We start from the raw sequence: 26,570 nt of genomic DNA, 5'->3' as shown, positions 1-26,570 counted from the left end.
TTTGTGGATGGTCTTGGTTTTAGTTTTTAATCAATAATACATCTAAATAGAAAATTTTCAGAGCCATAGTGCATGCTTAACATGCACAAAGCACTGAGCTGGCTCTTCAGTTACTGCATAAGCTGGATGTAGTGGTACATGCCTAAAAGGCCAGCCCTCGGGTGGTAGAACCAGGAGGACCAGAAGTTCAACGTCAAACTTACTACATATAGAGTTTGAGACCCTGTCTCAACAGTATTCTGTACCGTGGGCACATATGTATACATAACAGTATGAGCAAAATGGCTGGACAGTCTTCATTCTAGGACCGATTTGTGTATCTGTTTGAAAGAAGAGAGAACTGGGGGTAAGGGTGGGAGCTATTTCAGCTCCATAATGAATTCTTATACATAATGAAGAGAAACAAACACCACAAAACAGTACCAAGTATTGTTCTGATGATAGGACCTGGAGATTTTTATACTTTGGATTTTCTTTTCTTTTGATTTATTTATAGGAGTACACTGTAGCTGTCTTCAGACACACCAGAAGAGGGCATCAGATCCTATTACAGATGGTTGTGAGCCACCATGTGGTTGCTGGGAATTGAACACAGGACCTCTGGAAGAGCAATCAGTGCTCTTAACCAATGAGCCGTCTCTCCAGCCCTTGGACTTTTCTACATATATTTTTTACTTCATCTTTTTTATTTACATTTTCATTTATTTACTTGATGTGTCAGAGGTAGATGTAGAAGTCGGAGACTCAGAAATTGCAGTAGTTCTCTCCTTCTACTAAATGAGTTCCAAGGATCAAACTCCCCTGGCTAGCAGCAAGACATTTATGCACAAAGCCATACCACTGGCTGGTGTCTAGTTTGCTGTTCTGAGACAGGCTCTCACACCATAGCTCGGGTCATCCTCAAACTCTTGGCCATTCTCCTGCAGCCTCCCCAGGATTGGGGTTATGCTTGAGCCACTTTTCTACATCTTTTTTCTTTTTTTAATTTACTTATTTTATATGTGTGAGCACACTGTCACTGTCTTCAGACACACCAGAAGAGGGCATCAGATCTCATTACAGATGGTCGTGAGCCACCATGTGGTTGCTGGGAAGTGAACTCAGGACCTCTGAAAGAGCAGGCAGTTCTCTTAACCGCTGAGCCATCTCTCCAGCCCCCTCTTTTCTACATCTTAAAAACTCTCCTTTGAGGCTGGAAAGAAAGCTTGATAAAGTTAAGAACACTTAGAACTGCCTGTAATTCCAACTCTAGGAAGCTCTAATACTTCTGTGAAGTCTGTAAACATAACATACACACAGAGAGACACACATACACTCATAAATAAAAATAAAATTTGCCTTTTCATCCTTTTTTTCTATTCCGTTTTTCAAGACAGGCTTTCTCTGTGTAGCCCTGACTGTCCTGGAACTCACTCTGTAGACCAGGTTGACCTTGAACTCACAGAGATCTGCCTGCCTCAGCTGCTCAAGTGCTGGGATTAAAGGCATGCACCACCACTCCAGGCACCTTTTCATCTTTTTAACAAAGCTTCTTGTGAAGCAAAGGTTTTAGTATTTATAAAGTATCACTTATAAATACTTGTATAGGGGTTGGGGATTTAGCTCAGTGGCCCTGGGTTCGGTCCCCAGCTCCGAAAAAAAAAGAAAAAAAGAAAAAAAATACTTGTATAAATCACTCTCCATGTATAAATTTTGACTTTTTGTTTTTCTTTATAACTTAAAAAAAAAAATGTAGCCAGGCGATGGTGGCACACACATTTAATCTCAGTACTCAGGAGGCAGAGGCAGGCAGATCTCTATGAATTCGAGGCCAGCCTGGTCTACAGAGCAAGTTCACAAGTTCCAGGACAGCCAGGGCTACACACCCACACACAGAGAAACCCTGTCTCAAAAAACAAATAAACAAGACCTGTCTCAAATCAAAAAGAGAGGATGAGACAGAGCCAGCCAGCCAGCCAGCCAGCCAGCCAGCCAGCAGACGGGGCAGAGGGAGGTGTTAAAAGCCAGGTATAGGGGTTGGGGATTTAGCTCAGCGGAAGAGCGCTTGCCTAGCGAGCGCAAGGCCCTGGGTTCGGTCCCCAGCTCCAAAAAAAAAAAAAAAAAAAAAAAAAAAGCCAGGTATACCAATGAAAGGACAGTAAGGGGATGGAGAGATGGTTCAGTGATTAAGAGCACTCACAGCCTGCTCTTCAAGAGGACCCAGGCTGGATTTCTAACACCCATTTGACTGCTTAAAACCAGCTGTGACTCCAGTCCTTGAGGCTCCATTGCCCTCTTCTGGCACCCAAGGGCACTAAATACACATGGTAGTCAAACATATACAGGCAAAAGTAAGTATATATACATACAATAAAAATAAATAAAATCTCAAAAAATTAATATTACATATATTTTTAAGTGTGATATTTGTATATGCTAGAAATTGTGGCCTTGTTGGAGTAGGTGTGTCACTGTGGGTAAGGGTTATATATCCTAGCTACCTGTAAGTCAGTATTCTGCTAGCAGCCTTCTGATAAAGATGTAGAACTCTCAGCTCCTCCTGCACCTTGCCTGCTTCGATGCTGCCATGTTCCTGCCTTGATGATAATGGACTGAACCGCTAAACCTGTAAGTCAGCCCCAATTAAATGTTGTCCTTATAAGAGTTGTCTTGGTTATGGTGCCTGTTCAAATCAGTAAAAGCCTAACTAAGACAATAATATATAATATTGTATATATAATATGTAACCAAACACACACACACACACACACACACACACACACACACATTTCTCACAGAGAAATCACACACACACACACACACGGAGAAAATTGTCTCTCCACAGTTACTAACACATTATTTCCCCTTTTCCAAAATTCTATCAAAAGCTGGGCATGATGGCACACACCTTTAATCCTAGCACTCAGGAGACAGATGCAGGCAGATCTTTATGAGTTCAGCCAGCCTGGTCTACAAGTGAATTCTAAGAGCTAGAACTATGTAGAGAACCTGTCTGTCTTAGTTACTTTTCTATTTGGTAATAAAATATCATGACTAAGACGACTTATAAAAGAAAGTTTAATTAGTTGAGCTTATGTTTTCAGAGGATTAGAGTCAATGATGGAACAAAAGTACAGAGGTAAAATAGCTGAGAGCTCACATCTCGATAGCAAGTACAAAGCAAAGAGACAGACTAGAAATGTAACAGTCTTTTGAACTTCAAAGCCAATCCCGAATGACACGCCTCCACAAATAAGGCCACACCTCCTAACCTTCCCCACTGGTTCCACAAAGCAGGCACTAAGGCCTTGAATATTAGCCTATGGAAGGTTTTCTCAATCAGACAACTACAGTGTGATTTGTTTGTTTGTTTGTTTGTGGTTTTGTTTATTTGTTTATTTTCCTTTTTTTGAGGGGGAGAGGGTAAGGTATATTCCAAGACAGAGTTTCTATGTATAGCAACTCTGGCTGTCTTGGAACTCACTTTGTAGACCAAGATAGCCTCAAACTCACGGAGATCCGCTTGCCTCTGCGTCCTGAGTGCTAGGATTAAAGAGATGAACCACCACATTTGATTTGACTATATTGTCTTTAAAAACAAAAAAATAAAAAATAAAAAAATCTAGGGGAATTTTGGACAATTTGAACTCTATCTATATTTAATTCACAATCCAGAATTCCAAGAGAGATACAGTTTGTTCTCTGTAGGCAGTCTGGCTGAAGAAGGGAAGGCCAGGAGCTAGTAAGGTTTATGGTTCTAGATCCTCAAGCAAGGGCTCCATAGTTCAATAAAAAGGCAAAACTGTAAAGTCCTCTCCCCACACTCAATTCTAAAACAACAGCAGATTCTAATAGTACAAGCAGACAACCTCAATCTTTCAAGACAATTACTTGAGGCAGTGAGTAACTACAGGAGCGCCTACTTCAAAATCTTAAAGCCCCTAAAAGTGTATTATTTCTTGCTCCCAAGTTATTTCCTTAATTCCTACTGAGGAAACTAAAGATAGTGGTGCATACCTGCAATTCCATCACACAGGAGGCAGAAGTACAAATATCAGAAGTTCAAAGTCATCCCCCCGTCTACATAGCAAGTTTTATGTGGCGCGCTGGGCTTTATGAGACCCTATGAGATAGGAAGGGAAGGTGTAGGGAGTGGGTGAGAGTGGCTATGGGGGGAAGTTGTACATGGTAGTTTTGAAGAGTGGTTCAGCACTTAAGAGATTGAGACGGGTGAACATCATTTCACCTAGCCTAAGATACAAAGTATGTTCAAGGACAGTTAGGGAAAAACTGTTCTGCCTTGGAAGCAGATTTTTTTTTTTTTTCCTTTTCTTTTTTTCGGAGCTGGGGACCGAACCCAGTTGGAAGCAGATTTAATACATACAAAGATCTTCAGCACATGAAAAGGAAAAGAAGTTAGAGAGAATAGTTTTTCCTTCTCTTTTTTGGTTTTGTTTTATTTGTTTTTTAAGATAGAGAGTCTCTATGTAACAGCACTACCATTCTGGAACTAGCTTTGTAGATCAGGCTAGCCTTCAACTCTCAGAGATCCTCCTACCTCTGCCACCTTAATGCTGGGGTTAAAGGCATAAGCCACAACTGCCTGGCTCTCCCCTCTTTTTTGGGGGAGGAGCCTCCCACCAATTATGGGTTTTAATTTTATTTGACTTTTAAAAAAGAAGAGAGAGAGCCTCTCCCCTCTTAATATATGCCCTGCTTTCTCTTTCTTTCCTCTTCAAGCCCAGTACCTCATCAATTCCAGACAGAGCCCAACCATGAAACAGCCCTAGCTTCTCTTTTTCATTCTTGTACATTTATTTTTATCTATTATTGATATTGCAGTAGGGTTGGGGGAGAAAGAGAGGATGCACACCTGCCACAGTGCATTGTGTGCATGTGTGCAAGTCAGAGGACAACTTGCATGAGTCAGCTCTCTCCTACCACAGGCCTCTCCTCAGTTTACTAACTCATTATTCCCCACGTTCTTTGGCATTTTCTTCAGACCATGACTAACCTGAACAAGAACTCTGAATGAAAGGGCATTCAGAGAATCATGGATTCCTAGAACATTCAACAGCCATGTATTACACATATTCTAGCCACATATTTCAGAAAAACTAAGGTATGGAGTGAATGAAAAAAACAGAAGGGACTTCTAGCTAACTTGGAATTTAAACTAAGAGCCCACTGAGAGTATGTTTAATTCATAACAGACAAAGCTCACTAGTAGGAGAAAAACAGCCAATGACAATGTTGTAAGGGGGCTAGAAAGAGAGGGCTAAGAACACTAGTTGCTTTTCCAGAATCCAAAGTCAAACAGTACTCACATGGTGGCTCACATTCGTCTGAACCCTAGCCCAGGGATCCGATGCCCTCTTCTTGCCACTCTGAGCACTATCTGCATGTGATGCAGACACACACTCAGGCAAAACACTCATACACATAAAATATAATAAAATATATTTAAAAAATTAAGCATGGTTAAGACTAGATAAGTGGGGTAATGTGCACCTTTAAGGGCAGCACTAGAGAGGCTGAGGGTCTCTACGAGGGCAGCCTGTTTTGGTGAATTATAGGTTAGCCAAGGCTACATAGTAGGATATTGTCTCAGATAAAAGGGAAAAACTCGAAGACACAGAGAGGCAGGCAGACACACTGACTGACAGGGTTGAGAACACCTGGAAAGAACAGCCAATATCAAATTTTGGCCCCAAAAATGTACAGATACAAATATACACAAACATAACAAAAGGGACAGAAATACTCTATGCTGAAACCACAGGCATCAAGTCACTGTGCATCAGTGATGAGCCAACCAGATGATTCTGTAGTAGGTTAAATTCCTAAGAAACAACTCTTCTCTGTTCCTGTTACAGAATCCTTTTAAATACACACTACTCCTCCTGACATTATCTAGCATTTTATTACACTTTGGGACTTTTTAAAACAGCACTTGCATCTCAATAAAATATCCAAGCTTATATTGGTTCATGCCTATAATAATACCAGCACTCCAGAGGCAGAGACAGGAGGATCTCTGTGAGTTCAAGGCCAGTCTGGTCTACAAAGTGAGTTTCAGACCAGCCCGGGGCATAGGAAAAAAAAAAAAAAAGGTAGGAAGGAAGGACACACACACACACACACACACACACACACATCATTACAAAGTTTCCCTATTGGTACTCAAAGACCACCAGAAATTTCAAAGCATAAGACATCAGTAACAGGCCCAGGCCCAAAGTAGGAGATCCCTGTAGATGAAAGTACTAACAGGACTGTGGGGGTTTGGGGTGTGCTAGTGGTACAGACTGTGTACACCTGAGTGTGGAAATGCGCATACCAATGTATGTGCAGAAGCAAAGCAGCACATCGAGCGCCCTCATTTGTTGTCACCTTATTACGTCTCAGGACCCATCTATACCTGTCCCAGAATGGTGGAGTTACATACACGTGCAGCCAGGCCTGGCTTGTTATATAGGTGCTGGAGATTTAGACTGAGATCCTCATACAGAGCAAGTGCCACTGCCCATTAACCATCTTTCCCGAAGCCTAATCATTTATGGATTGTTGCCCCTACTGGCCTGGAGCTCACTATGTAGACCAGGCTCACTTCTAACTCAGAGATTCACTTTCATCTGCCTTCTGAGGCCTGGGATTAAAGGAATGCATTACCATGTTCTGCCTTTTTGAGAAGCTTCTTAACAAGGGAAACCTCTAGAAAGGAACTGAGGTATTGAAGCAGCTGCAGTCATCACTTGCCAGAAAAACCTGGGTAACGGATTGTGACCCAAACCTCTCCTACTTACTACTTACATGGAACAGTGGAAAGTGCCAACAGGGTTCTCACGACGAATGTCTTCATACTCCTCATAGATGCCCTGCTTTTGCCTGGTGTTAACATAGTCTACCAACTCTTGGATGGTCATGGCATGAGGACCTGGAACATGTACTGAGTCCCAGTCTAAGGCAGGAGGTAGGGAAAACAGGATGATCTCATCGAAGGGATCTGGATGGCCGTTCACTTGGGGCAGGAACTGGAAATTCCAAGTGGCGAGGTCAATTTTGATGTACCCACCCAGATTTTCAGGAAGGCATTCCCTCGGCAGGTGCTGGGTAACTTCAGATGTCTTTAATATCTGAATCTGCAAGAAAGAAAGAACAACGTTGAGTACTGGGGCTGTGGGTGAGCAAGGATACGAACAAGATAAAAACAAATGTGCTTCTACCAGGTTTGAAAATCAGATGAGATTTGCTTGAAACACTGTGTTTGAAAAGAGGCAGACTGAATTTTGTCAGCTTCTGGTTAAAATCCTATTAATTTCTCAGATAGCTAAATTCTAATCTCCAGAATGTCGATGAAATCCACTCCTGGAATTAGGATCTAAGTTATTTCTCTTCTGACACAAAGGGATAGTGAGCAAAGGCTTCACACTGTTGTTTGTTTGTTTTTTAGTATAGAAGAGTTTTTTCAGGGCATGGGCAGGGGAGTTGAGGGGATAGTAGAGAGGGGAGGTGGGGAGAAGAGAAGAGGGGAAGCCAGCCATGAGCACATGGAGAGAGAGGAAGGGGCTGGGTAAGAAGGGGAAGGGGTGAGGGGACAGAGCGGGAGCAGGAAGGGAGGAGCAAGAGCAGCTTCACACTGTTGACTGCCTCTGCAGCACTGTCTTGCTGGAAGCTAAGGACGCACAGGTGGTGACAACTTTTGTCACTCTCATACTGACTCCATCTATTCTAAGTCTCTCAGCTTAGATTTCACTCACAGCTTTGTTTGGATTCCTCAAAGACAGAATTCTATGAAAGAAAGACAACCTAGGAAAAACATTAAATAAGTAATTGTATTTGATTCTGTTACATACTTAAATATAGCCATGCTAGGCCACGATGGTCTAGTTACTTCTCCTTAAGATCTCTATGGGAAAGGAGTGCCATTCCTACAAGTACAAGATTAATCCCCTTGCTGGTGCCTCTTGTTTATTTTTTTAAATGTGTGTGTGTGTGTGTGTGTGTGTGTGTGTGTGTGTGTGTGTGAGAGAGAGAGAGAGAGAGAGAGAGAGAGAGAGAGAGAGAGAGAGAGAATATATGAGTGTATACCACATTCAGATAATGAGAGGCCAGAGGTGGGCACAGGATCCCTAGAACTATAGCTATACTGGGAACCCAACTTGGGTAAGTGCTCTTGACCACTGAGGCCCCTTTCTGACCACCCTCAACTTCTTAAAACGCCACTCTCTTTCCAAGAAGCTTCTTTAGCATCAAATATCCTTATTTTCTCTACTCTGACCTCAGTACAAAGTTGCACTAGTACAATTTGCACAGTTACAAATTGCACTAGTAATTGTACTTTATCATTTAATTACCATAAAAATCTGACAATGCAGCCCAGGCGTGGTGGTGCATGATTTTGATCTCAGTACTCTGGAGGCAGAGGCAGGCAGATTTCTTTGAGTTAGAGGTCAGCGTGGTCTACAATGCCTAGTCTTCGAGGACAGCCAGGGCTATTACACAACGTGGGTATGTGCTCTTAACCATTGAGTGAAAAACACTGTCTTGAAAAACAAAACAAACAAACAAAAATCTGACAATGCAAACCTAATCCTTATTATTTCTATTATTTTATCTTATTATTTTTTGAGACAAGATCTCATTTGTTCATACTGGCTTCAAATTCATTGTGTAGCTAAGAATGGCCTTGAATCTCCAGATTCTCCTGCCAGCACCTCCCAAATGCCAAGACAATAAGGATGTACACACTGTCATGCTACACACCACTGTCTGGACGTCATTCCTTTCAAATGCTATCATCACCGACTAAGACAACAATCTTTCAGATGTTAAAAACTCAAGAGATTATTAATTAGAGAAATAGAGTGAATATGGTCATTTTTTAAATTAGAAGCAATAAAAAACTGTTTTAAGAAAAAACAATGCCCAGAGATACGCATGGTGGTTCACTCCAGTCTCACCCAGTACTTGAAAGGCTGAGGCTAAAGACTACCATGAATGTGATGCCTACTGGGCTACCACACAGTGAGCTGCAGACTGGCCTCAGCTATAGAATGAAACCCTGTCTCAAAGAATAAAACTAGAAAGAGATTTTCCCCACCACCCTGAAGGTCACTCACAGGGACTTAACAGTTCTTTCCAGTAAATAAACCAGTTTGACTTTCTTGAGCGTGCACAATCTCTCTCACTCTCTCTCTCTTGCGCGCTCTCTCTCTCTCTCTTGTTCCCCCTCTCTCCCCCCCTTATTTTTCTTTTTCTTTTCTTTTTTTGTAAATATGCTGGAATCATCTCCAGGGGCCTTTTAGAAGCTAGACAAATACTCTACTACTGAGTTACTTACTTAGCCCCAGACAAATCCGAGTAACAGTTGAGCTAATGTAGTTATATTGAGTGCTGATTTTGGTTCTCGTTTTAGTGTGGGGTGTTGGGGACTATACCTAGTCCCTTGGGCATGCTGAGTATGCACTTTGATACTGAGTTACACCCCAGCCTTTAAATACTATTAAGTATTAATAGTGCTTTATGTAGCACTAAGTTAAACTTTGGGAATCTACAATCCTTAAAATACTTCCGGGAAACATTGGTTCAGTACTATTGTACTCATGGTGTTGTGAAAAAGAGTCAGATAAATTGTGGCCTTTTCCTACCCACAAGTGTGTTGACAGTGGACTCATAATGTGGCAGACTGATGAGTAGAGAAGGAGTGGGTACAGTAAAGGAAGGGACACCACTCTGAGAGACAAGTCCAGAGGATTCTTTGAAGGCAGAAAATTAACTGGCAAGAGTTCACCAGCAGAGACCAGAATGTATTATCTAGCTCCAATAAGAAAAGACTAGCTTGCCTTACCCTCTCCCGGACTTTATCCTTCAAAAGCAGGCTGATGATAGAATAGGGCACTCGGAACCATATGGGTGCTCCTACAATCAGCACCTTCTTCAGTCGAGCTGGAAATGCTCCCTGTGGAGAAAATGGGTGAGGAGTTGAAGCCCGGACATAGCTGAAACTGTTCAGGCCCAAAGTATGGGTTCTTGCCACTCTGCCTCATGCACAGGCAAGAGAGACCTGACAGCTTAATTCAGAAATAGGTAAGTTGAAAGTGATTAAAATAAATGAAGAAATTAGAAGTTGATCTACCTTTAAAAGTAATGATGTTAAGTTCATGTTAGTCATATACTTTACGGATAAGAAGTCACTCTATTTTTTTATTATTATTGGTGAGTGAGGTGATATGTGCCACAGTGTGCACACGAAGATCAGTTTCCTCCTTTTGCCTTTATATGGATTCTGGGAATTGCACATAAGTTACCAGACTCTCGTGGCATACTCACTGAGTCATCTCGTGACCCCGATGTTTCTCTTTCTACTGCACATATCATACAACAGCACCCATATTTACAGCCTACAAAAATTCAGCTTACTAAAACCTGGATTTCTAATAAGTTGAGGATAAACATTTTACTTTATAATCTTCATCTAGTTCAGTGTGTGTGTGTGTGTGTGTGTGTGTGTGTAAATAAAAAATTGCCTACCTTAATCTTTTCTCCATTTGTTCATTTATTCAACCAATATATAAATCTGGGTCAGAGGTGTAACTCAGTGATACTGTGTGTTTATCATGTACAATACCTAGGTTTGATATCCAACACAATAAAATACATGTATGCATGCATACACACAAACATACACATGATCTAGTATATACAAGCACAAATGAGGTCTTAGAAAAGCAAATAGACTACTCTTAGTGGGAAAAAAGAGATAACCCTATTTATAGAAGACATAAAGACAAAAGTATGTAAGAGATACATTGCAGCATATCACTGTTAAGCCACAGTACTTGGTTTCATTACACTTTTTAACACTCCAGCCTTCCTCAGGGCAGGGTTACCATGTAATAAGGAATCAGGGGGCTGAAGGGATGGCTCAATCGGTAAAGTGCATACCACACAAGTATGGAGGACCTGAGTTCAATATCCAGTAGGCACATAAAGTCACCAGCACAAGTGAGACAAAGAGATGGATCCTAAGACTCAGTGGCCAGCAGCCTAGCCTAGTCAGTGAGCCCTGAGTCCTTGAAAAGACCTCATCTTAAAAAACAATGTGGACAGGTCCTAACAATGGTACCTACAGTTGATCCCTGGCCTTATTTGTATACACATGTGTACCTACACACTCGTGAATACATACATCCAAAGTAAATTAATAAGTAGTCCCCAGCAACTGACTAAAAAAGGGCAACTGTAGCTTTTTTTTCTATTTTGAATAAACTAGTCTCAGTTTCACTTACTACCCTTTGTTCTTCCCACCCAGCCTTGGTTCTGCTAAATTTGAGGAGTTTCAAACACTCCCTACACAGAATATACAACATCCACAGCAAAATTCTTCTTCATTCAGACTTAAAAACTACTTTCTTCCTTTCTTTCAAAGATGCAAGAATTTATTTCAGGACAAATACTCAAAGCCCTTTTAACGTCCTAATCAATGTGGAGAAATAGCTTTATTTCAATAGGGTGGAGGATGGCAGAAACCATTACGCTGCATCATCTTCATCAGAAAAAGATAAGAGAACCAACCATAGTCCACTTAAACACACTGTACTAGCACTTGGGAGGTGTAAAGCCTGTTCAACACAGCAAGCACTAGACGAGCCTATACTATACAGGGACCCTGTTTCACAATAAGACCAAGCAGAGAGAAGTTATCTCATACAGTCTTGGAAAACCTGTTCATTGATAGTGTCTATAGGAAGGCATCTTCCATTATATATTCTTTTGGTGTTGTGTTATGTTATGCTATGTTATGTTATGTTCATTGGTGTGAGGGTATTGTATCCCCTGGAACTGGAGTTACAGACAGTTGTAAGCAGCCATGTGGATTCTCTGGAAGAACAGTCAGTATTCTTGACCACTAAAACATCTCTCTAGCACCCATTACATACTCTTTAAAATGTACATATATACCCTTTAACCAGTTCGTTTTCTGGTTAAAATGCTATCCTAGCAACACAAAGGACTTTTTTTTTTCTTTTTAAAGAAAGGATCTCACTATCTTGTTCTGACTGGCCTGGCATTGGCTATATAGACTAGGCTGTCCTTAAACTCACCGAGATCCACCTGGCTCTACTCCCCCCGTATGCCCCCTCTCACCCCATGCTAGGACACCTGCCCAAATGCTTTTTTTTTTTTTTTTGCCTTAGTTAAAGACAGGGTCTTGTCTACAGTCGTCCTGGACTAGTCTGGTACTCTTATGTAGTCCTAAACTATTGACAGTCCTACCTTACCCTCTCAAGTGCTGGTATTACAGTCCCGTGACAACAAACCTCACAAATGCCAATGTCCTACACTCCCAGTTCCTGAACATTTGTTCATTCATACTGTATATTTGTACTTTCGTTTTCTGAGACAAAGGATCTGATTATGTATTCCATGGTGGTCTTGACCACAATTAGAGGCATGTGCCACCGTAACTGGCTTGCACAATCTGTCTTATGCCATTCAGTCTTCCCTAGTCATATTAAATAGTTATACATTAAAAAGCATGGTTTAGGAGCTGGAGAGATGGCTCAACAATTAAGAGCACCAGATGCTCTTCCAAAGGTCCTGAGTTCAAGTCCCACCAACTACAGGGTGGCTTGCAACCATCTATAATGAGTTCTGATGCCCTCTTCTGGCATGTAGATATATATGCAGCTAGAGTACTCACATACATTAAATAATTTTTTTAAAAAAGTACATTTTTTAGAATGTGAGAGGGTTTTTGTTGTTTGAGACATGATTTGAATAAAAATGGACCCACAAGCTCATATATTTGAATATTTAGTCCCAATTTGGTGGAACTGTTTGGGAAGGACTGGGAAGTATGGCATTGTTAGAGAAGGGGAGTCACTGAAGGCAAGCATCAGGGCTACAAAAGACGGTACCATTCAGATGCTCTATCCTCCGGCTTGTGGATTAGGATGTCAGCTCCCAGCTGTTAGTACCACCATGCTTTTACTTCACCGACATGGACTCTAACCCTCTGAAACCATAAACTCAGTTAAATGCTTTCTCTCATACATTGCCTTGGTCATGGTGTTTTGTCATAGCAACAGAAAAGTAACCTATGCTGTCATAGAACTTGCTATGTAAGCCAAGGAGGTCTTGAGTTTCTAATCCTCCTGATGCTAGGCACTCTGAATCAAATGCAGGCCCCTCTGAAAGCTACAAAGCATTGTACCAGTTGAACTACATTCTTAGCCTACCTGATTATCTTTTTTTTTTTTTCCTTTTTTTTTTTCGGAGCTGGGGACCGAACCCAGGGCCTTGCGTTTGCTAGGCAAGCGCTCTACCACTGAGCTAAATCCCCAACCCCCTGATTAACTTTTAAATATGAAAAAAGCATAACTTTATGGCTGGGGAAGATGGCTAAGTTGGTAACATGCTTGCCTTACAAGCACAAGCACTTGAATTTAATACCTAGAACTAATAAAAAATTGCTAAGTGTGGTGACATATATTTGTAATCCCGGGGGGTTAGGCAGAAACAAAAGGAACCCTAGGGCATGTTAGCCAATCAATCTACCCTAATTGGTGAACTACAGACCAATGTTTCAAGAAGTGGATGGTGTGCCTGAGAATGACATCTATGGCTGTCTGCTGGCCTCCATATATACAAGTGTACAAGCACATGCATGCACATACATGTACACATTAATTTATAAAACAAGTCACTAGACCTAAGATATAGGAAGATAAGGAACTATGAAGTGATATGTATGGAACTTTTACACATCTATGTATGTGCATAATTTTACATAATATAAATAGACCAAATGAACTTACATGCACTAAAGTGAAGTAAAAAATACAGTTCATCCAGAATTCAGACACATATCCAGAAAGTCACTGGCTAGATGGCATTTTTCATAGTTGTCATAGGTAGGTCTTTATTAATTACAAAGCTCAGGAAAAGGGATATTTTATGTCTAAGAATTTGCCTATGGCTTTTCATCTTCATTACTTCCTTTTTAGTCTTATGGTTGTTGCTTTGTAAAAGGACCTCATTCCTTGTGTAGCTGAAGCTGGTCTGAATCTTACTTTGTAGCCAAGGATGAAGTAGAACTTACTATGTAATCCACCTACCTCACACCCATGATATTCCTCTTGCCCTGGCCTCCCAAGTGCCTGCATTACTGTGTGAGCCACTACACCATCTCAGATCATTCTACGTGACTTTTAAGATCACTTCTTGTTCTAAGGAAACAGATATTCTTATATACAGGTGACCTTTAAAATCAAACATAAGATCTGAAATTTATATTTTTCTAAAAAGTATTTTCCCAAAGAATAAAAGAGGGCTGGAGAGATGGCTCAGCGGTTAAGAGCACCCGACTGCTCTTCCAGAGGTCATGAGTTCAATTCCCAGCAACCACATGGTGGCTAACAACCACCTGTAAGGAGATCCGATGCCCTCTTCCGGTGTATCTGAAGACAGCTACAGTGTACTTATATATAATTAATAAATAAATCTTTAAAAAAAAAAAAAAAGAAAAAAAGAAAAAAAAAAAAAACAAAGAATAAAAGAAAAAAGAACACGTAAAAGGATTCCCCTTTTACAACCTTACCTTCAGCAGGTTTAAGACTTTCTTGCCAAGATCTAGCTCAAAGTTGGCATAATTAGACCCACACATGTCATAGATGAACACCAGTCCATTCCTTTGAGTTTCAAAACTGTAAACCAATCATTAAACAAAGCATTTAATTTAATACAAAGGCTTCATTCAAAGGTAAACCAGGTCCTTACATACTCAAAAGGTTGTTAGAATTATTATTATCATCATCCATATTGTGTGTGTGTGTGTGTGTGTGTGTGTGTGTGTTCACTTGTGTGTGTTCACTTGTGCGTGCCATAGCAAGTGTGGGAATCAGAAGACAATTTTCAGGAGTCAGCTCTGTCCTTTCCTTCCACCATGAAATCCAGGGATTCAGCTCAGGTTCTCAGGTTAATGTAGCTTGTGCTTTGAGATACTGAGCCATCTTGCCAGTCCAGAAATAAAGTACTTGATTGTACTATTCTAGATAGAAAGTTCTTACACTTATTGTTTTAGGTTTTTCTTGGAGGGTTTCATGCATCCTATGTGCTCACTTGGCATTAAACCCAGGCTGGCTTCAAACTCAGGGTAATCCCCCTGACACACTCGCTTTGGTGCTAGGGTTTTAGGTATGGGCCCCCTCAAGGTTTTCATGTTGTGTCTTCATCTTTGCATTCCCTCCTGTAAGCCCCCATACCATCATACTTCTACAGAATCTAAGAGGGAAGCACTGGCAAAGAGTTAACATTTTAAAATACCAATTCTTGTCAATTATGTGTATATGAAAATACTTTAAAATCCAGTTCAAGTATATTCATTTAAAATTTGTGTATCTAGTATACTTCAGGTTCAGTGAATTAACTTTCTGAAAAGGGAAAAAAAAACTTTAGTTATAAAATGCATAGAGGTTTTTCTGGCAGAATATATTTCTACTGGCCCCTAATGCATTAATATTAATCTTAACTCCTTTTTTTTTATAACCTCAAGAGATTATTATTCCTCAAGATTAAAGAAGCTGTCAAAGAGGCATAATTACCAAGTAGATTATCTAGGTCTAGAGAATTTCCATTTTCTCAGCAAGCTAAACTAGGGCCAATTAAGGAATTACCAGGTTTTCTCCTCAAAGATAGCGGCCTAAAACAAGTCAGTGACACAGGGGAAGAAGTATAATGATAATAAACTACAGGGCTTAAAGACCTAGGTTCCATGATCCTATATGAAGTTGCTCATCCTCTGAACACACATGGAATTATATAAAATCTATGATGCTTCTTGGTATATAACATGAGGCATCACAGTGAGCCAACTGCTGCCTACTGAGCCTGAGTCCTGAGCTACATGCAGCGAGAGATACCAAAAAGCTTAGAACACAGCCCTCGCTTCACATTTGCTTCAAAGGAAGGAAGTACATAAAGGGTAATCAAAGCAGCAAGATAGGTTATGATCACTTTGAAGAAGATAGGTAATAGATAAGTGAACATCCCTGTTAGCATTCCCTCTCTCCTGAACTTTCTGAGAGAGGTAGTTTTCCTTCACTCTCCTAAACTAAAGGAGCGTTTCCAAAGTGCAGCCCTAAAGACCGAAGGGCTGAGACATTTCAGACTGGTACACAGGGAGTTCAAGACTACTGAAACTACTGGTCCTCATTCCTCAGCAACGTCCCATCTTCAGAATAACAGTACGTGCAAGACTCAAATGCAGCTCCCACTAAGCATCAACCACAGAAGCTACATGTTACAGAAGTAACAAATAAGGCAGTACACAGTAATATTCAGAGAGCCCCACTTCAGAAAGACTCTAGACTACTGGCAATTTGTATATGCTTACTCTAGGCCAGGTAAGCTATATGAAACCCTATTTCAAAACAAACAAAACAAGCCAGGAAGTGATGGTTCGAGCTTTAATCCCATACTAGAGGTAGATGCAGGGAGATCTGCTGAGTTCAAGGCCAGCATGGTCTACAAAACAAGTTCCGAGACAGCCAAGGCTGTATACACAGAAACTCTGTCTTGAAAAACCAATCCAAACCAAACAAACAACAAAAACCAAGTCCATTCTGAAATTTTATATGTGGCTCAAGTCAGCCTCAAATTCATGATCCTACTACCTTAATTGTCTAAGGTACCATTTTGTCTGACCCCAATAGACTGTGGTCAGGTGTCATGTTTTTTTGTTGTGGTTTTGTTTGTTTTTTGTTCTTTTTCTGAAACAGAGTCTCTCCTCACAGCTTAAGCTGGCTTTAAAAATCACAGATCTTCCCCCACCTCCTAAGTACTAAGATTACAACAAGTCAACTGTTACTTTTAATTTTTCCTTATACATATGAGCATTTGGCCTGCATGCATGTATGTGTACCACATGTCTGGTAACCAGAAGTTAGAAAGGACATTGGATACCCTGGAACTGAAGCTGCCAATGGTTGTGAGCCACCACATAGGTGCTGGGAATGAAAAACCCAGTTCTCTCAAAGAGTAGCCAGTACTCATAACTGTTGGGCCATCTCCCTGGTACTCCAATCCCTTCCCCCCTTTTGAGGCAAGTAATCACCATATAGTTTCAGATAGCCTGGATCTCACTACATAGACCACACTGGCATCAAATTTACACAGACCCACTTGCCTCTGCCTCCAGAATGCTGGCATTAAAAGAGTGCACCAACCCACTGGGCTAGCTAGCCAGGCACCATCAATCTATCTATCTATCCATCCATTCATCCATCCATCTATCTATCTTATAGCACTGGGGATTAAACAGGGCAATAGACAAGATTTCCACCACTGAGCCACATAACTGCAGCTCCCAGATTGGTTTGTTTGGTTTGCTTTAGTTTTTATCAAGACAGATTCTCTCTATGTAGCCTTGGCTGGCCTGAAATTTATTATGTAGGCTAGGGAAACCTCAAATTTGTGGTGATAATCCTGCCTCTGACTCCTGGGTGCTAGGACTGCAGGTACTACTAGGCATGGCTTGTTTTATTTTTGTTTTTCCACACTAGAGAAAGAACCTGGGTTCTTACATGTGCTAGGCAAGTAACTACCCCAGTATACCCCAGAGGGTTGGTTTTGAGGTTTTTTTTCTTTATTGTTTTTATTTTATGTGTATGATTTGCCTACATGTATATATGTGAGCAGCAGACATGCCTGATGCCCATGGAAGCTAGAAGAGGGTCTGAATCTCCTAAGACTAGAGTTACAGATGGCTATGAACCACCATGTAGGTGCTGAATTGAACCTGGGTTCTCTGAAAGAGCATCCAGTGCTCTTAATTTCTGAGTACTTTCTCCAACTCCCATAATGTTTTTCTTTGTTTGCTTTGGCTGGGTTTTGTTGTTGCTGTTTTCAGCACAGGGTTTCTCTGTGTAGCCCTGGTTCACTCAGAGATTCACTGGCCTCTGCCTCCCAAGTGGTGGGATTAAAGACATGATCCACCACCCAGCCCCCAGAGAGTTTAACATGAACAAAACTAACAGATGGCCTAAGCCTGGTGACATGGGCCTGTAATCTCTACTGTTTGAGATACTGAGGCAGGAGAATACTAAGTTTGTATGGGTAACTAAGTCATACAGCATCTCAAAGTTAAAGGGGCAAATAAAGGAATGATTAAGACATAAGCTACTGGTAGTGAATATGCCTTAGCATGTGGAAGCCCTACACACACAAACTCAATAGACTTCCTTTCCTCCTTCAAATAAACCATTCTCAGTGTATCAACAATTGTTATGAACTGTCTCTCTCAGCTTTTGTTAGTCCTAAACTAGGCGAAGGGATGCAAACAAAGAGAACACAGCATCCTAATTAGAAACCCACACTCTTAAACACAGGAGTTGTTTCTACTCAGACTGCCCAGGTTGTGTCCTAGGGGCAATGGTGAGAGCATGCCTGAGTTTAATCAATTCAGACTGTCACCTTCCTAAGCTGAGGTAGACACCCACTAAATAGTGTTACTGCTTACCTGTCCACAGCTCTGTCTAGCAGGTAAAACAAGGCTTGGAGTACCACATGTTGGACAGACTTGTGGGGATGGTGTAACCTGGCAGTGAAAAGGGCAATGGAGGCTCCAGTTGGGTCTCGAACATTCTAAAGCAAATAAATCAGGAAATATTTAGAAATGAAAAATCAAAAACAAAACAAAACAAAAAAACCACAGGAATGTTTTAGATGTATTATCCTGGACAGAGATTTGACACATGAAGAGAAGAGCTACCCACAGAACTTCCTTAATTTGTGTGTATTCTTCTTTCCATAAAGGGAGCAGTGTTGTGATCGCCCTAGGCCGGACTCTCTCAGCACTCCCTTGAACCACTATTTAGTGGAGAGTTTCCATTAAGTAAGTAAGAATGTGTTTTGATACATTATTAACTCTTCCCAACAGGCTGACCAACAACTTTTTTAATGGATCAATGAAGAAAAACCTTTAAGTCTACTGCTCCATAGCTCAATTATTCAACTATTATTAATAATTGATACTTTTAATTAGTAACTCGATTATTATTAGAACAATTTAGTAGCAAAATGTGTTGATAAGGAACCTAGGCACAAAACTCTAAATAAGGCAACAGCTACCAAAGGCTGTAACAAAGCACGAGACGGCTCTACAGACTCACCAAGATGGTGAACTTCCCACTGAGGATCTCAGAACGGAGCGGCTCCTCATGAGGCTTCAGCTTCACAATGCCTTCCTTCCGTCTTGTTTCCTAAAAAGGAAACAATGAAGAGATGAATTAATACGAAAATATGACATATCCAGAAAAATTGCATGTAGCTGTCAAATCTCAGGGATGGGACATGAAAAATCAACTAAGTGAACTGTGAATCCCATTGTACCATGCCTTAGCATTCCAGGGCAGCTAGCTGTTACCATAATTCCGGTCCTCATCCACCTTCTCAGGACCATTTGTTCTGATGCCCCCAAGAGTCAGCTCTAGTTTAGCCATTCAGAAATACCTGTACCCCACACACAGGTTTCAGTTGCTTATAGGAACTGTCTATTTGGGTATCCCAAAGACATGGGTAAACTAAACCCATAACCTTCTTTCTACATAAGCCCACCCTACTTCAATGTCTCCAAAATTAATTAATGTTACCTGCACTGATCTTGACACACAAGTCCCAACTCTGACGCCTTACTCATTTTTATCACACACCATTTTAAGCAGCTCCTACCCATTGGAAGTCTAAATTTGTCTACTTTTCTCAATTTCCCCTGACATTATGTATTTAATAGTACTGCCATTATCTCTCCTAGTAAGTACAACAGTCCTCAAACTGATCTTTCTGGCTCCAAGATAATTGGTGAGGTACACTCTTCAAAACTACACTGTCAAAATCTTTCTCGAAATGCAAATATGGAAAATGTATTACATTGCCTATATCATGAATGGATTTCTGAAGCCTTAATGATCTGGTCTTATTTATCTGTGCTCTCCATCTCTTGCCATGCCTTGACTCCAACTCAATATTCTGGCTTAGTTAAATTTTACTTTCTACCACTGAGGATCTAAACATACTGTTCTCTTATATCGTTTGGTTGTAAACCTAGCCTTTAAGAGCTAAGCCATACTTCACCCGTGCTTGATCCCTACTCATCCTTCAGATTTTTTTTTTTTTTTTTTTTTTTTTGTTTTTTTTTTCGTTTTTTGGGCCTGGGGACTGAACCCAGGGCCTTTCGCTTCCTAGGCAAGTTCTCTACCCCTGAGCTAAATCCCCAACATCCTTCAGATTTAAGGTTAGTACTCTTTATTGATTGTTTACTCTCTCTTCTAAATAACAATCATGGCACGGTTAATATAGTAGGTATGCAAGTAATATCTATGGAGTAAGTAATGAGTATTGGATGAGCTGAGCCATGCGATAAGTGTGAGCTAATTCCAGTGCTTGTTTGTTTTCCCAGGATTCCTTTTTTTTTTTTTTTAAAGCACAGATGGTTTCTCTTCAGAAGAAATTCCTAACCACAAAGTAACATAACATATAGTGTTTCTATCAAAGATGCTACAATCCAAGAAAGCAAACACAACACAGAATCAGTCTTGAACTTCCTTTTTAAAAAATCTTAGCCAGCTGTGGTAGATCATGCCTTTAATTCCAGCACTAATGAGGCAGAGGCAGATGGATCTCTATGAGTTTGAGGTAAGCCTGGTCTACAGAGCAAGTCTAGGACAGCCAAGGCTATGCTAAGAAACCCTGTCTCAAAAAAACCAAACCGAAACAAACACCAAAAAAGACACTGCCAAGAACCTGACCTGGCTAATATAGCCACTTTTCTTTTCCAGAGCTAACACCTCCCTTTTCTTGAATAGCTCTTTAGTTCAAAGTTCATCAGGATGACAGTTTTCTAAAATTTCATGAGGCCTTAAACTACAGCTGTAAAATATACCAAATAGGTTGTCCAGGAGGCAGGGAAGACAGCAAGGATGAAAACTCCAGGAAGGAATGTGTCACAGGATGACATTAAGAGACTTTCTTTGCCTCAGTCCTCACATGTAGCATGCTGGCCTACAAGCAAATTTCAGGTTTGTTAAGTGTTTCCAGAAACCGGCAGCCCAACCTCAGTTCTCACAGGGTTTGTGGACACTGATTCATTTTTAACAGAATAAAAGAGAAGTAGAAATATCAACATGTACAAAGTAAAGCAGAAAAAAAAAATAGCAAAACTTTGCTCAACCGTTCCAAATGTGTCTGATCCTGAGTCACTTACTCTGTAGCAGTGAAACAGCTCTACAGCACGGAGCACATCAAACTTTCTGGCCATGAGGAACTTGACAGCCACATTCCAAGAGAGAGGAGAAACATTATACTGTACTGTCCACTTGTTGATCTCTTCAAGAAACTGCTTGGTAGCCTGTTAAAATAACAAAATGAGGACAATTAGTAAAAAGAAAATACATTTTAGAAACATAAAAGAAGCAAGCAGGCAAAAAATTATTATTTGTTCCCCAAATGAGACTCATTTACATAGCAAGTTTAAGGCCGGTCTGGGCTATCTGAGATTCTATCCCCCCCACCCCCCACCAAAGAGGGGATTGTGGAGGGGGAGCTAGAAAGATGGATCAACAGGAAAAGGTACCCACTATTAGTCCAATGCCAGGTCCCATATGGCAGAAGGAAAAGAACAGATCCCTGCAAATTGTCCTCTGAATTCCACGTGCCATGAATGTGCATGTATGCACATAGACAAATACATAAGTAAAAGTAATTTTAAATTTTAATTTCAAAACATTTAAAAGGGTTGTCTTAGTTAGGGTTTTACTGCTATGAACCAAGGCAACTCTTAGAAGGACAACATTTAATTGGGGCTGGCTTACAGGTTCAGAGGTTCAGTCCTTTATCATAAAGGTGGGAGCATGACAGCATCCAGGCAGGCATGGTGCAGGAGGAGCTGAGAGTTCTACATCTTCATCTGAAGGCTGCAAGGAGGAGAATGGCCTCCAAGCAGCTAAAATGAGAGTATTAAAGCCCATGCCCCCAATGACACACCTATTCCAACAAGGTCTTACCTCCTAATAGTGCCACTCCCTGGACGAAACGTATAAAAGCCATAATTTTAGTGTTTACTCTTTAGGACAAAAAGTACAGCTGGTTCAGAGAAGACATAGCACTGGAATGCATGAAGGAATAATGAGAAAACCTCTCCTAGGAGGTGGGATTAGAGTACTCTGCCAGTCCCCCTGACTTTGGCCAAAGTATCTATTTTTTCATTTTAGAATTATTTAAATTGAGATTTTATGCATGTATATTCTGAGTACCTAAAAGATTTCTGTATTGCTATTCTGTTCTATTTAGAAATTTTTCTTGACTATTAATCCAGAAAATGATGAAATTTCTGAATTTTAACTATGCCCATATTATCAGTCAATCAACTCACAGTTATGATGTATCTATCCAGTTGGGCATAGTGGCACTCAGGAAACAAAGAGAGACAGGAGGATCTCTATGAGTTTGAGGCCAGCATAGTCTATATAGTGAGTCCCAGGACAGCCATGGCTACATAATGAAAGCTTGTCTCAAAAAATAAAACAACAAAAAGACGATTTACTCATGGTAAGCCATACTTTTTTCTTAATCCATGCCAAGGAAAATTATAACACTGAAGCTGCTTCAGCGGTGTCAGGTCCAACCTACACTAACTTTTCAGTTGAAAAATAGGAGACCAGGAATCGTGGTATAAACTGCAGTCCCAGCAAAAAGGCAGGAGATCTCTAGGAGTGTGAGGCCATTCTGTTCTACATATCAAGTGTGATAGACAGGATAATGTGATAGACCCAGCCTCAAGGGGAAAAAAAAGAAAGAAAATTAAGTGCTATACATACCTGTAATTTCATCACTCGAGAAGCAAAGAATGGCAGAAGAATTAGTTGGCCCAAGTTCTTTTTTTTTTTTTTTGGAGCTGAGGACCGAACCCAGGGCTTTGCGCTTGCTAGGCAAGCGCTCTACCACTGAGCTAAATCCCCAACCCCTTTTTTTTTAAAGATTTATTTATTATATGTAAGTACACTGTAGCTGTCTTCAGACACAGCAGAAGAGGACATCAGACCTTATTACAGATGGTTGTGAGCCACCATGTGGTTGCTGGGATTTGAACTCAGGACCTCTGGAAGAGCAGTCTGTGCTCTTAACCACTGAGCCATCTCTCCAGCCCCTTTGGCCCAAGTTCTAAGACACCCTGGTCTACACAGCCAGGCTAAGGGCTACATAGAGAAATCCCATTTCAAAGATGGGGAAAGAGGAAAGGAAGGAAAGGAGACTTGGTTGTAGTGGTACATATCTGTGACCGCAGCATTTGGGGAGGGAAGGCAGGAGGATTGGGAGTTTGAAGCTGTCTCCTAGGCTCTATAGTCAAGACAAGCCTGAGTCATACGAGACACCATCAAACAAACAAAAAGAAAACAAGGGGGAAGGGCTAAGGGCTATGACCTACTTCAGAGACTTGGCAACAATTCTCCCTTGCAAATCCAATTCAAATTGCTACATACTGTTTAAACAACTATCAAACTAGGATCCCAGGAGGGTCAGCATACCTTACAACACAGCACCTGATTCATCCTCAATTTTCTAGGAAAGCTTTATAAACGAGGGGAAAGTCCAAGGCCTGGAGTGCAGAGTTTTTAAGTCTTGCAACTGAGGAAATGTAACTTATATCACCTCAGAAAGAAAAGCAGAAAAACTAACTAAGCACAGAGCACAGAAAGAGTCAGGAAACAGACCATGATGAAAAGCTTTCAAAGATCACACTGTCCCACAACCAGCTGAAGCCAGACCACAGAACTGAGTCTCAGAGAAGACAACAGAACAAATTTAGAATGCTCCCCAAGAACATTTGTGTTCTATCTGTAAAGTGGCCAGCATCAGAATGAGGAAAGATAGAAAAGAATAAAAGCAGGCACAGATGCTGAAACAAAGCCCCAGTCAGTCAGGAAGGTCCCCAGGAACTTCTCAAATGGGGGTCTGCTTTTTGGTGAACACATCACCTTTGACTCTTTTCTTGAAAGGGTCTCACTGTGCAGCTCTGACAGCTGGAAACTCACTACATAGACCAGGCTGGTATGAAACTCAGAGATCTTCCTATCTCTGCATCCCAAATTCTGGGATTAAAGGCATGTGCAGCCACATCCAGTTTAATGCATCACCTTTTAAATCTAGTCTTGTAATGGACTTCTGATGTTTACAAATCAAATACTAGAGTAAAAGAACACTGCTTAGTTGTAAGAATATGCACCAAACATTGTACAGGTGCATTGTGAGAGAGGAAATCTGAATGACCAGAAAGGGATATGATCAATACATACCCAACTGGTAAGATGACCCTTCACTGTGATAAACCGTTGTAGAGAAGCCTGTTAGGTGAGACTTACTATAGAGATGACGACCAAATGTCTATTTATCCCAGATAAGTAACCAACTACAGATGAAAGTGACAACTACACAAAGCTCAATTTGGTAAGCAAATTAGTTTATTGGGATGAGTCACAGAAGCAGAGACAATTAGTTCAAAGGCAGCTGTATCAATCTCAAGCCGGGTGACAACACTAAAAAGCTGCATCCAAGGGGTTGGGGATTTAGCTCAGTGGTAGAGCGCTTGCCTAGCAAGCGCAAGGCCCCTAAGGTTCGGTCCCCAGCTCTGAAAAAAAAAAAAAAAAAAAAAAAGCTGCATCCATAGAGCTCTGTGTACAACTTTCATGCAGCACAACAGGTTAGAAAGCCTCATCCAGGCAGCTCTACCTCCTATCTTACCTCTAGCGACTGTTCCTACGGCAATAAGGTGAAAAAGGTTTCTGTGCATTCATGTTACTTTCAGAAAGTGTTTGAGACTTGTGAGTTATTTACTTCCCTAGTGTCATGAATCTCTTCTCATTCCTGCAACTTCAACTCAGAATTTAAAACTTCTTGAGCCTTAAGAAACCTCCCTCTAGGGGTTGGGGATTTAAGCTCAGTGGTAGAGCGCTTGCCTAGGAAGCGCAAGGCCCTGGGTTCGGTCCCCAGCTCCATAAAAAGAACAAAAAAAAAAAAAAAAAAAAACCTCCCTCTATAAGAGTGGTTCTCAACCTTCCTAATGCAGTTCCTTCTTTTAATACAGTTTCTCATGTTGTGGTGACCACCCCCTAACCATAAAATTGTTTCAGTGCTACTTCAATAACTGTAATTTTGCTACTGTTATGAATTATAATATAAATATATGATATACACAATATCTGATATGCAACCCAAGGGGTTATAAACCATGGGTTGAGAACCACCACTCTATAATGAAATATTTGATCTCCCAGGCAACTGCTATAAAACAAAGCCAGATGTAATATCTCACTTCTGTAATGCTAGTGTTCAAGAGGCAGAAAAACTTGTATCTTCACAAGTTCCAGGCAAGCCTGGTCCATATAGCAAGTACAGGCCAGCCAGAGATGTAGTTTCACACAGCTTTCATATACTTCCTTCAAAGTACATCTGCCCTTTTGCTTTTCTTCTTTTTTTGACACATAGTCTTACTAGGACAGCATGGCTGGCTTGGAACTCTTTGTAGACCAGGCTGGCATTAAATTCATACAGATCTACCTCCCTCTGCTCACTGAGTGGTAGGATTAAAGGCATGAGCTACTATACCCAGGGTGCAAATTTTTTTTAAGTCACTGCATAGACAATCTTTCATGTTTTCAATTTTCATATGTACTGAAAAATGAATGATTTATTTATGGGGAATAATGGGTTTTTATACCTATACATACACATGCACATACTCATACAGTGTAGAATGATTAAATCAAGCAAACTACCTATTAATTGAAATAATTATTTTTATTGGATTATTTTTTATTTACATTTCAAATGTTACCCCCTTTCCCCCACCCAACCACCCACCCCTTCCTGCCTCCCCGCCCTGACATTCCTCTATACTGGGGTGTCCAGCCTTGGCAGGACCAAGGGCCTCTCCATTTGGTGCCCAACAAAGCCATCCTCTGCTATGTATGCAGCTGGAGTCATGGGTCTGTCCATGTGTACTCTTTGGATGGTGGTTTAGTCCCTGGGAGCTCTGGTTGGTTGGTATTGTTGTTCTTATGGGGCTGCAAACCCCTTCAGATCCTTCAATCCTTTCTCTAACACCTCCAATGGGAACCCCATTCTCAGTTTAATGCTTGGATGCAAGCATTCGTCTCTGAAATAATTATTTTTTTCTGATGTAAATACTTGAAATGTGTTTTTAGCAGTTTTGAAGTATACCACCTTGTTATTAACTATTAATTACTACCCTATGCAGGAGACCTAACTGTAACTTCACACGTTTTTCACTACCATGTCTCCATTCTCCTCATCCTGCATTTCTGGTGGTCACCATCCTACTCTCTGCTTATATGACTGTGGATTTTTGAAATTTCAAAAACATATGAAAACATGCAGTATTGGCCCCTCTCTAATCGCCTCTCGGCCTTTTGGCAGAGATCAAATGTTCTTTCCTACATTTTGTCTTCTTTTAACAAACTCAGTTCCTCCAATGTTCTTAATGTCCTGCAGCTCCCTCCCAATAGCTGTTGCCT

The 26,570-nt window shown here is 40.8% G+C and overlaps 1 protein-coding gene across 3 annotated transcripts in view; it reads right to left on the bottom strand.

The window, feature by feature from the left end:
- Nucleotides 1-26,570, bottom strand: part of Ptpn9 (protein tyrosine phosphatase non-receptor type 9) — an 80,698-nt gene that overhangs the window by 17,477 nt on the left and 36,651 nt on the right. For 2 of the 3 annotated variants that reach the window (XM_032909910.1, XM_032909911.1), the window contains exons 2-7: nt 21,245-21,388; nt 19,155-19,244; nt 18,503-18,627; nt 14,585-14,690; nt 9,830-9,940; nt 6,793-7,121 (exon numbers count right to left, since the gene is read on the bottom strand). In XM_032909910.1, the coding sequence (XP_032765801.1) occupies nt 6,793-7,121; nt 9,830-9,940; nt 14,585-14,690; nt 18,503-18,627; nt 19,155-19,244; nt 21,245-21,388 (905 nt within the window). Of the gene's footprint in view, nt 1-6,792; nt 7,122-9,829; nt 9,941-14,584; nt 14,691-18,502; nt 18,628-19,154; nt 19,245-21,244; nt 21,389-21,851; nt 22,417-26,570 lie in introns of those variants that run through there. The other variant, XM_032909912.1, reaches the window with a different exon arrangement.

Source organism: Rattus rattus, chromosome 8 (genome assembly GCF_011064425.1).
Source record: "Rattus rattus isolate New Zealand chromosome 8, Rrattus_CSIRO_v1, whole genome shotgun sequence".
NCBI classification, from domain to species: domain Eukaryota; kingdom Metazoa; phylum Chordata; class Mammalia; order Rodentia; family Muridae; genus Rattus; species Rattus rattus.
This window is presented reverse-complemented; position numbering and strand designations above follow the sequence as displayed.